At 54.8% G+C, this 10,863-nt stretch overlaps 1 protein-coding gene across 2 annotated transcripts; it reads right to left on the bottom strand.

Moving 5' to 3' along the window:
• Positions 1 to 4,049: 4,049 nt before the first annotated feature.
• Positions 4,050 to 10,275, bottom strand: DECR2 (2,4-dienoyl-CoA reductase 2). Of its 2 annotated transcripts, none has more exons than XM_004705772.2 (8): positions 10,167 to 10,275; positions 9,702 to 9,770; positions 8,689 to 8,740; positions 8,109 to 8,244; positions 5,295 to 5,419; positions 5,132 to 5,225; positions 4,928 to 5,032; positions 4,050 to 4,656 (listed from the first exon to the last, which is right to left on the bottom strand). In XM_004705772.2, exons 1-8 carry the CDS (start codon positions 10,244 to 10,246, stop codon positions 4,439 to 4,441), a joined length of 879 nt encoding a protein of 292 aa, XP_004705829.1. In that variant the 5' UTR covers positions 10,247 to 10,275; the 3' UTR covers positions 4,050 to 4,438. The 2 variants fall into 2 exon arrangements, with proteins under 2 accessions (XP_004705829.1, XP_045141821.1); XM_045285886.1 differs by lacking the exon at positions 10,167 to 10,275 and adding an exon at positions 9,967 to 10,014.
• Positions 10,276 to 10,863: the final 588 nt, after the last annotated feature.

Below are 10,863 nucleotides of genomic sequence, written 5' to 3'. Positions count from 1 at the left end.
CCTGAGGACCAGCTGGTGGATTTGAACTGCTGACTTTTGGTTACCAACTCAATGCATAACCACAGGCCAGCATTTGTGAAATTCCACATTGTTCACACCATTTAGCGCAGGTAGGTTATGCTCCAATCAAACCCAACCAGCCACCATCAAGTCAGCGCTGGGCCTGGCACGCCTGTGTTACAGAGCAGAACTAGCAGTGGGGTGGTCTGGGCTGTCATCCTTGTGCAGGCGATCACCAGGCCTTTCTTCCATGGTACCTGTGGGTGGGATCGAGCTACCAACCCTTTGGCTACAAATCAGACACAAACCATTTATGCTCCTCCAGGACCTTTGTTTACTTCAATAAAGCTATTAAAAGAAGAAGAAGAAATGAACCGCCCACCACGTGTTTTTAGCAGACGATTTTGAAAGTCAGATGAGTGTTTTGGATTCAACAACTCAGTTTAGAGACAAGACCATTCAGGCCTGAGCTAGGCGCTCCCCCTAAATACTCCACCACTTGTGAGGACCAGAATCCATTCGTGTTTACTAAGATTTTTATTCAGTGGGGGAAAGTTTTTTCTTCTCACCTTTAAATTTAGCACAGTGAATTTTTTCCTGGAGTAAAAATAGATTATGAGTTTGTTAAAAAAAAAAAAAAAAACACCCACAATTTAATTTCTCCTGACTCAGCCAGAGCTTTGGCGATTTTAACATTCCCCGCTGAACTTGCCAACACCTGCCTTTGCTCGCTAACACTTCCACCCCACACCCAGGGCTCTGCCTGGCTGATTCCAGCTCCCCATCACCACAACCGCAAACCACAGGGGGGCACGGAGGCTGGTGTCGCACGGTTAAGAACTTCCTTTTTTTTCAGCCACAAGTTTCGGTTTGTGATTCGCACCAAGCTCCTCTCCAGCAGGCGAGAGCTATCGTGTTACCTGAGAGTGTGCAGGAGTCACAGGTAACTTCTGGGCCACTCCTGAGCAGCATTTCTCAAGCCTTCTTCTTTGATGGCTGCCTGTCATAAGGATGCCACAGGACACCTTCCCCAAAACTTGGAGACAGTTTCTCGCTGAGTGCTAGGTATCAATAATTTAACAACAGAGATCCCCCAAGAGATAGTAATAAACAAACGCTTCGAAGTCTCCATCTGTCAAACACGGTCTTGTTGAAGGGAGCTATGTTAGACAGGGTTCTCTAGAAACAAAATCAGAACGCTAATAATTTTATATATACATTTATATAGATAGATAACCTAAGAAATAAACAATCTATAAAGCAGTACAAATGGCTCAGTGCAACTCACTCCCATGAGACAGCTGTGAGACATTGGCAGTCCTTCAAGTCTTGAGGGATGCCGGGTAGTCCTCTGTAGATCAATTCAGGCTAACCGGGCAAAGGCAGCAAACAGCAAGGCAGGTCACCAACAGTCAGCCAGATGACAGGGTCCGACAGTCCCCAGCTCAAGAGATGTATATTCCAATAGTGTGGCGAAGCAGGTCTTGAAAGGAACCTCAACTTACAGCGACACAGTCCACGGGTTAGGGGTCCCATAGGTAGTGTAGCTTGAAAATTGAGGCACAGAACAAGTGAGGCAGTTGATCCGATGATCAAAGAGCAAGAGACAAGAAAGGCAAGGCTCGCGGAGCCAGCCTTCAATTAATCCCACGTGTTCATTGGCCATGTTGGCACAATGAACGTTAACTATCTCAGGGGCTATCAGGCCAGTTCTGAGTCACAGGCACCTCCTGTCTTTTCCTCCTGTGGGCATCTGTGGACCTCCATCAGGCCTTGTGGTTAGCAGCCCCTACGTCCCTGATAGCTCCACCAGGGACCTTCGTTTGCGGAAGAACCAAACGCTGCCTAACCCTGTGCCACCCTCACAAGGGTTGCTACACCTATTGGTGTAGCCACTGTGTCAACCCATCCTTCCAGGATCTTCCTCTTTGTCACCACTGACTCCCGGCTTTCCCAAGCATGACGGCCCTCTCCAGGGAGTTCTGTTCTGCTCCGAAGGTCCTAGGATAGTGGTTCTCAACCTTCCTAATGCCGTGACCCTTTCATACAGCTCATGTGGTGACTCCCCGCAACCATAAAATTATCTTCGTGGCTACTTCATCACCGTCATTTTGCTAGTTATGAATAGGGCGACCCCCAAAGGGGTCGCAACCCACAGGTTGAGAACCACTGACCTAGGTGTTGTAATCAGCTTGATGGCAAGAGGTTGTTTTGGGGAGGTGGGTTCCCTGTCGATGGCCTGCTCCTGTTGCATGGTAATGTGAAAGGTGGCAGTGGGACACTTGTGGGTCATTTTGTCCTTTGTCACCCTGGAAAGACCCTCTTGATGACATGTCCAAAGTACATGAGGCTAAAACCTCACTGCTCTCGTGACCAAGACGCATGCTGGTTGTACTTCTGACCATTCGCGGTCCCTTCAGTCTTCTTTCAGCTTCCTGTGCTGCTATGGCAGCCTGGGTGTTCCTGTGATGCTGGGAGCTAAGCCACCGCTATTCAAATCCCAGCGGTCACCCCCGTGGACAGGGTTTAGCAGGGCTTCTGGACTAAGACAGACCTGGAAGATGGACTCAGTGATCTACTTCTGAAAAAAAATTAGCCAGTGGGAGCATCTGCCGTGACAGTGGTTTACATCGGAAAGCAACACCACACACTGTCAGAATGAACAGAGCTGTCTTGGAAGGAGTACCTCTTGAACGAGCCTTCGAAGCAAGGACGGCAAGACTTCATTGCATATACTTGGAGCATGTTATCAGAAGGGACTAGACTTTGGGGGCATGTTATCAAGACGCTGGCCCCTCCAAAGTTGGGCCAAGTGCTGGAATACAGCTGAAAGCAAACCAAGCCCTGCCCAGAGGGATTCTGTGATAGTTGATGCTTGTGTCAACTTGGCTGGGCCAGGATTCCCCATGATGTTATCCAGCATCAGGAAAGCAACTCCACTGCAGGATCTGCTATGAGATCAAGTCAAGCAGCTGTGGGAAAATTGGAGTGCAACGCCTGACTTAGGTCACAGCCCTAATGAAGTTTTGACAGGGGTGTGGCCTCCTGCAAACCTAAGCAGACTCTGCAGGGCGCTTCCTCTCTTCTTGCTGACCTGGAGCCTGCATCTGGCTCAACTCTGGTTCTTTGGACTTGAGCCAACAACCCACCACGTTGCCTGCCCACCTTGGGAGGTATCAGAGCCTGCCATCAGACCTGCAGGCCTTAGATTCACCTGCTGCTGCATCCACCAGCAGTAGGCTTCCTGTTCCCTGTTTATCAGTGCCAGCAGCTGTGAGTCAGTTTTAACATCTGATCCATGGACTTGAACCAGACTAGACTTACCCACTTCTACAACTGCATGAGCCACTTTCTTGACACCGTGCTTTCTCTATATGTGTGTGTGTGTATAATCACTGGTTATGCTTCTTGGAGAACCCAGCCTAACACAAAGCCCAAAGCAGAAAATATTGGGGGACCAGTGGACATCTCTGAAAGAGACCTGTCTGTGCTCACGGGGATGTCCAGGGAGATCTCCTGACTCCCCAACACCAAGTAGAAGAGGACTCAGAGTGTGTGTGTGTGTGTGTGTGTGTGTGTGTGTGTGTGTGTGTGTAGCGCACTGTTTCTCCACTTGGCCGACCCCGGGATTTTCTCCTCCTTTGGCTCCCAGAAAGAAGTGAAACAGCCCTACCCCCACTCCCACCCCCCGCCCCAGGGAGGCAGCCTGGGTGCTGAGCATGCTCTCTCCCACAGCTGACGATGCAGGGGACATTCTCACTGGGCTGCACCACCACCACCTTTCTGGAGAAGCTGGCATTTTACTTTCAAACCGGAGGTGGCATTTTCCGAAGGGGTTTTCAGAGGATGCAAACAAGAATGTACCCCCAGGGGCACGACGGGCTTCCCGCCCCCCACCTGAGGCAGGCGGGAGCCATGGCCGGACACATGGCAGCTGTGGTCATGGGCCTGGCTCCGGTAGAGCAAGCAGTTGGGGCAAAGAGGTGGGCAAGGCACCTGAGTCGCCCCGTCTCCCACCCCTCTGCCCAGCCCCCCACCCCTCGCCTCGCCCAGCTACAGTCAGAACCCTGTGCAGTAGGGTCAGGCCATGTCCAGCTGGGCATGGTTGTGGGGAAAGCCGGGTAGCATGTGTCAGGGCTGAGTGAGTGCAAGGGACAGGCCGGGCCTCCCGCACCCCCGCCCCCTCACCAAGTTCACAGGAGTCCTCTAATCCGATTCCCCACTGGGGGTGTGGGCCCTCAGGGGGCCTGCAGAGCAGTCATCTGTCCCTAGCTGCATCCACAAACTGTCTGACCCCAAGGTGGTGGGTCCTCAGGAACCAGACAAATGCACAGAATGGGAGGACTGGCACTAGAGCCCAGCAGCAGCCCTGCAGAGGGTCCCAGCCAGCCACCTGGGGGGTGGAGAGGCAGGAGATGGGACCACAGAGACGGGGCACCTAGAGCTTTGCCGGGAAGGACTGGGACCCTGCCAGCGTCTCCATGCTGTTGGGGGAGGTCAGCCACAGGCCACCGTCGGCCACCAGCACGGCGCCTGTCACAAAGGATGCCGCGGGGCTGGCCAGGAAGAGCGCGCTGTGGGCCATCTCGGTCTTGTTCCCCAGCCTCTGGAGTGGCATCCCCAAGAGGTGCAGCCTTCTGCTGGCCTGGGGACCACCTGGAGAGAAGCAGGCCGGGTGTGAGGCAGGCCCCCGGGGCCCCTCCCTCGTGCTGGCTCTTTCTCTAACAAAGGGGACCTGCAGAGCAGGAACAGGCCTTTCCAGCCCACACCACGCTTGGGCTCGAGCAAGTCCGTGGGCCATGTCACTCCCCACCTCTCAAGGAAGCGGCTCCAAGTTCAGCTGAGGGCAACCACCTAGGTCAACACTGTCACAGGGTCGTGGGCAGGGAGCCCCCACCCCACCGCCCCCGCCCTGCAGAGAACTCACCCAAACGCCGGAAGCCCTCAGTGCCAGCGATAGGACCAGGAGCCAGGCTGTTGACCCGGATGTTCTGCTTCCCCCACTCTACGGCCAGGTGCCGCGTCATGGCGTCTAATGGGGGGGGGGGGAGCAGCATGAGGGGTGTCTTGCCTTCTGGGGACCCCACTCCACCCTGAAACCACAGCCCCAGGATGGCGGGAGGGGCCGTACCAACGGCAGCCTTGGCGGCACCTGCATGCACCTGGAACACCTGTCCACGTGTGCTCAGCGTGGCAGTGATGTTTAAGATCACCCCTCCATGGTCCTGCAGTGGGGGAGATGGGCAGTCAGCGGGCAGCTGGAGAAGGGGGGCCTCAGCCCATGGAATACCCACCCGGAAGAACTTCTCGTAGAGCACACGGGACACGTTGAAGGTGCCGGCAGCATCAATGTCCAGCACGGTCTTGAAGGCGTTGAAGGACAGGGCCCCAGCGGGGCACAGGAAGTTCCCAGCTGCACCTACAGGATGGCAGGAGATGGGGGCTGGTGAATGCCTACGGGCAGAGACCCTGGGGTGGGCAGGGCAGGATGGGAGTCAGTGGCAAGTGGACCCTCACGTACATGGAGTGCTGAACAGACCCCTGAATGACAGAAGCAAGAGGATGTGATTTCAGAGCGTCATTCCAGCCAAGAGCGGCCTTGGTGTAAACTACCAACCCAAGCCCGACCCATGGCATCCAGTTGTTCTGACTTGGAGTGCCTGAGAGGTTTGGCCTGTGGACCTTGGGGCAAGCAGTCCAACACTTATCAGACAGATTAATAATCATAGGTCAGTATTGGTTCGTGCAAGCCCTGATACATGCTGCCACAAGTCGTTAGGTTATTGTTGCCAGGTGCCATCGGAGTGAGTTCTGACCCCTAGAGACCCCTGCAGAACGGAACAAATCAGCAGCAGGTCCTGCGCCAGCCTCACAAAGGTTCTTAGGTTTGAGCCCATTGTTGCAGCCATGGTGTCAGTCCATCTTGTCCAGCATCTTCCTCTTTTCCACTTCCCCTCTACTTTACCAAACATGATGTCCTTTTCCAGGAACTGGTCTCTCCTAATAAGATGTCCATGAGGAGCTGATGCCAGGGGTTTACATGGAGAGCAAATGTTTTGAGAATGATGAGGGTAACGAATGTACAAATGTGCTTTATACAATTGATGTATGTATAGATTATGATCAGAGTTGTATGAGCCCCCAATAAAGTGATTAAAAATAATAATAATAAGATGTCCAAAGTAACGTGAGATGAAGTCTCATGATCCTTGCCTCTGAGGAGCACTCTGACTGTACTTCTTCCAAGACAGATCTGTTTGTTCTGTTGGAAGGCCATGGTTTTTTCAATATTCATCAACACAGTCGTTCAAATGCATTGATTTTTCTTCACTCTTCCTTATTCAATGTTCAACTTTCACGTACGTAGGAGGCATCTGAAAATTCCATGGCTTAGGTCAGGCGCACCTCAGTGCTCAAAGTAACATCCTGGCTTTTCAACACTCTAAACCTTGAAGACAACATGCTGAGGGAAGTAAGCCAGACAGGGAGGCTCCCCGGGTGCACTGCTGCTGGTGTAGCAGGTTATGGAGTGGGCTGCTAACCGCAAGGTCACCTGCTCAGAGGGAGGAAGACGAGGCTGCCTGCTCCCTGCCACAGTTCCAGTCTCGGAAACCCACAGGGACAGTTCCACCCTGTGTCAGAATGGACTTGATGGGTTTGGATGTGGGAGTTTGCTGTGATCCTCAAAACCAGTGGTGGAGACGATTCCAGCTCACATGACCCTGCAGGACATAGTAGATCCGCCTCATGGGGATCCCAAGGCTGTGATCCTTCCAGAAGCAGATGATCGCATCCTGCTCTCACAGAGCAGCCAGGGCAGCAGTTCTCAACCTGTGGGTCGCAACTCCTTTGGGGTCAAACGACCCCTTCCCAGGGGTCGCCCAATTCATAACAGTAGAAAAATAACAGTGATGAAGCAGCAACAAAAATCACTTTATGGTTGGGGCTTCACCACCACATGAGGAACTGTGTGAAAGGGTTGCGGCATGAGGAAGGTTGAGAACCACTGAGCCAGGGGATCTGAACCGCTGACCGTACAGTTAGTAGCTGAGTCCTTCCACACTGCGTCACAGGGCTCTTTGCAGAATCCCCCTTGTTCGAAATGTCTAGAAAAAGGGTCAATTCACAGACCAAAAGCAGAGCACTGGCTGCCTCAAGACTGTGGGGAAGGAAAGGAGAGGTGGCTCAGTGTTGCCTTCGGGAAAGAGCCACACTGGGAAAGGGGTGGGGGTGACACTGTGCTGCCCAGTGAGGGCCACGCATGCCACCTATCTGAACATGGACAAACCCGCCTGAAACAACAGACACTTCACTGAAACAGGTACACGTACTGAGTCACTCCTTGTCACCCACGTAACACTCAGACGCAAGATGCCAGTAATGGGGAGACTGGATGAGGCAAAGGGTGGGGAGGGATACCGTGGGGCTCTCTGGACTTCCAAACTGCCAATTTAAACAACTGTCCATTTAAACCGTACTAAAATAATACTAAAAACAAAACCCATTGCCATCAAGTGGATGTCAACTCACAACGACCCTCCAGGACAGAGTGGATTGAGTGGACTGCCCCACGGGGCTTCCAAGGGCGCACTCTATGAACACAGACTGCCTCCGTTTCCTTCCAGAAACCACTGGTGGGCTTGAACCAGACTGCACACTTGCCCACTGGTGTGCCCACTGCCTACCAGGGCTCCTACTAAAGTAACATAGGCAACAGATATTGCCAGTTTTATGTAATAGCAAGCTGCAGCGTTGCGAGCTGGACTGCTCACAAGGTCAGCAGTTCAAACCAACCCGCCACTTCCACGGAGAAAGCTGAGGCTGTCCACTCCCGTAAACAGTTGCAGGTGGACAACCATTGCAACGCCCTGAAGGAGTGCAGTCCCACTCTGCTCTGAGTCAGTGCTGCCTCAACGGTGGTGAGTTTGGTGAGTTTGGGGATGACTGCTAACAGGCACCCTGGCAGCAACACTGACCATGAGAAGGGATCTAGGTCTGGGCTTTGGGTGCCTGGGCCCTGGCAAAGTCTCACAACAAGGACAGGTCTGGGGCTGCGATGGGAGGCCAGGCATTGCTGACCACTGTTGGGCCCTTGCTCTGAAACTCACCGTTAATGAGAATGTCAATCTTCCCAAACTCCTCCAGTGCCTTGTCCACTGCAGCCAAGATGGTTGGGGGATTTCGGACATCCAGAGAGAGGGGGAGACACTGCTGGCCCGTGGCCTCAGTCAGCTTCTTGGCAGCCTGGAGACCAGACCAGGGTGGGGTGTGGAGATGAGGGGAGAGGGCAGCCTTGCCTTTGGCTATGAACTGTCCTTCTAGGAAACCATTTTGCCAGTTCAACCCATCCCAGGTGGCTACCCTCCTCTGGACATGGTGAGGGGGATGGGGCTGCACATCTGCCTCATCTTCTCTGGGGCTTCATCACTACAGCATGTGCAGCTGACCCCCATCCCATCCAGTTCAAGGACCTGATTTCTCTGGCCAGTCTCCAAATGGGTGGGACACATAGATACCACCTAACACCCTTGACCCCAGAGCCCTCAAGGGGTCATTTCCAACAACAACACAAGGTCCCCAGGGAACAAAGAGTCCTGGGAGGCCAGGTGCACTGAAGCCGCGCCCCTGGTCTCAGGACTCTCTGTGTGCGTCCACTCCACAGTCTCAGGGCCAGGCAGACGGCCTCACCGTCAGCAGTCTGGGCAGGCTCCTGCTGGCGATGACAGTGTGGCAACCATGCCTGTAAGACCAGAGGGGCACAAGGTGAACAATGTGGGGACACTGAATGACTGGAGGTTCCCAGCCCACTCAGGGTCACAGGTCCACTCCAAACACCCCAGCCTGAAAGCAGCATGACCCTGTTTGGTGCCACGTGCCCAGACCCTTGTCCAGTGGTGGTGGCTGTCCCTTCCCCAGCTCAGAGGGGCTCAGCCTCGCAGCAGCAGTCAGTGCTGCCTCCAGTAGCAGTTTCCCTATAAGGTACAGGCCCTACCCCGTCCTTGAAACAGACCCAAGACTTTGGCCACAGGCTTAGGAACATTACTAGCTAATGAGGCTACCTCCGAGGCCTCTATCTCCTGGGACTCACCTCCAACATGAAAGGGGAGCTTAAGTGGACACCGGGGAGGGGATGTCAGCAGACCTGCTTTTGACCACCCCAGCCATCCCTGCGTACCTCCCTGGTTCCTAGGTGTAGATGGCAAACTGCCACCCTAGGCCTGTGGCCACAGACCTTTTGTCCAACAGCACTTTGCCCTGTACACATTAGTATCCACTGATCAAAGCACAGTCCCCAGCCCTGGTGGACCAAGGGCAGGCCACGCTCAATTACATAAGCTCCTCCTTAACAGCCCAACACATAACCCACCCCACCACCAAGATGCCTGCCATGGTCCCTCCAAGTTGGGATCCTACCCAAATGGACCCTGCACAAGTAGGTGGGGGCTCAGAGGGAGCAGCAACTGCCTCCTCTGGGGAACTCCAAAATGCCCACCCTCCCCTCATTGTGCAAACAGGGTGCCTCGGGCAGAGCACCAGAATCCTGACACCCAACCTCCTGGGGGCCCTGCTTAGCACCTGGTGGCTGCCAGACCCTCTCAGGGGCACTGCGATCTGTCTCCAGGTGGTGGGGCATGCTGCCCAGGTAGCAGGTGTGTGTGTGTGGGGGGGGGGGGCAGGGAGCACTACACTACAGCACCTACCGCATGAAGATCTCAGCAATCCGGAATCCGATCCCTGAGCCCCCACCAGTGATAAAGGCCACCTTGTTCCTGAGAGGAGGAAAATAGGGTTCTAGCAGAAGTCCTCATTACCTGCAGGGAGGGGGCCAGGCAGGTGACCGCGGTAGACTTTGACGCTATGCAACAGGGCTCTTTACAGGCGTGTACTGCTCACAGAAGCGACATGTGGTTTTCATAAGAAAAGAAAGTGCTGCCTTCTAAAAGTGGGTTCTCCTAAGTTCCCCACCTGATTCACCATCACGGTCTCCAGCCTGCAGCTAAAAGCTAGCTCTACCGTCAGGGGCAAGAACGGCCCGGACAAGAAGACCCCTCTCGGGCAAAGGTCACCAGGCCGCCTGGACAGTCCACTCGCCCAGCGGGAATCCTCTCCCACCCCAATGAACCACATCCTCCCATCGCTGTCCTCGGTCCTCGAGTGCCGCCCACCGGAGGAGGTCTGGGCAGAAGAGGTGGCGGTATTCGAGGAGACAGTCGTCCCCATCCACGTCAGGCGGCGGCTGGGCCATGGTCTCGGAGCAGCGGAAGTCGTGCAGGACGAGGGCGCTCTGGACCGACCGGGTCCCGAGGATCCGCGCGCTGAAGCGCAGCCCCTCCCCTCCACGGCGCCACACCCCCGTCACGCCCCCGACGCAGACCACGCCCTTGCGTCGACCCACCCCTTCCCGCATGCTCCGCCCCTCGACGCGCTCCGGGCGGCACTTGTTCACTGCTCACCTCCACGCCACGCCCCATTCCCCGCCCACTACGCAGGCCCTGCCTCTGGACGTACGCCCCTCCCTTCACTTCGAGGCCGCGTTGCTTTCTGGGACTGGAGGTTTCAGGGCAGGCGCAGTGCGTCGCAGACCTTCTCCTGGGCTTTAGAGGCCTGAGCAGCTTGTCCCACCCGCCCCACCACCATCATCACCCCCAGCCCTTCTAAGGATTTGGCTGCTGTGCACAGCTTCTGATTTAAGGGCGGCTCCGCAGCCAATCTGTGCCATAAAAACATCTGGGGGAGCTCAGCACCGAAACACCCCAAGTGGAAGGGGATCTTCCCTCACACACATCCCCACCTGCCCTTGTGCATAAATATAGCTGGCCAAGTGGACGTGGGGCCCCAGGACACTTGAGGAAAACAATGTGG

This window comes from Echinops telfairi, unplaced genomic scaffold, assembly GCF_000313985.2.
Source record: "Echinops telfairi isolate 266 unplaced genomic scaffold, ASM31398v2 ScPeMD7_5;HRSCAF=22, whole genome shotgun sequence".
Taxonomy (NCBI): Eukaryota; Metazoa; Chordata; class Mammalia; order Afrosoricida; family Tenrecidae; genus Echinops; species Echinops telfairi.
The sequence above is the reverse complement of the archived record's forward strand: the minus strand, read 5'-3'. Positions and strand labels throughout refer to the sequence as shown.

What these genes read in the sequence shown, in the direction of transcription:
- DECR2 (XM_004705772.2), bottom strand. Translation starts at nt 10,246, where the DNA reads ATGGCCCAGCCGCCGCCTGACGTGGATGGGGACGACTGTCTCCTCGAA. An exon ending in GATTGACATTCTCATTAACG is followed by an intron (nt 5,420 to 8,108) that starts GTGAGTTTCAGA and finishes GCCATCCTGTAG; the next exon opens with GTGCAGCTGGGAACTTCCTG. An exon ending in TCTACGAGAAGTTCTTCCGG is followed by an intron (nt 5,226 to 5,294) that starts GTGGGTATTCCA and finishes CCCCCACTGCAG; the next exon opens with GACCATGGAGGGGTGATCTT.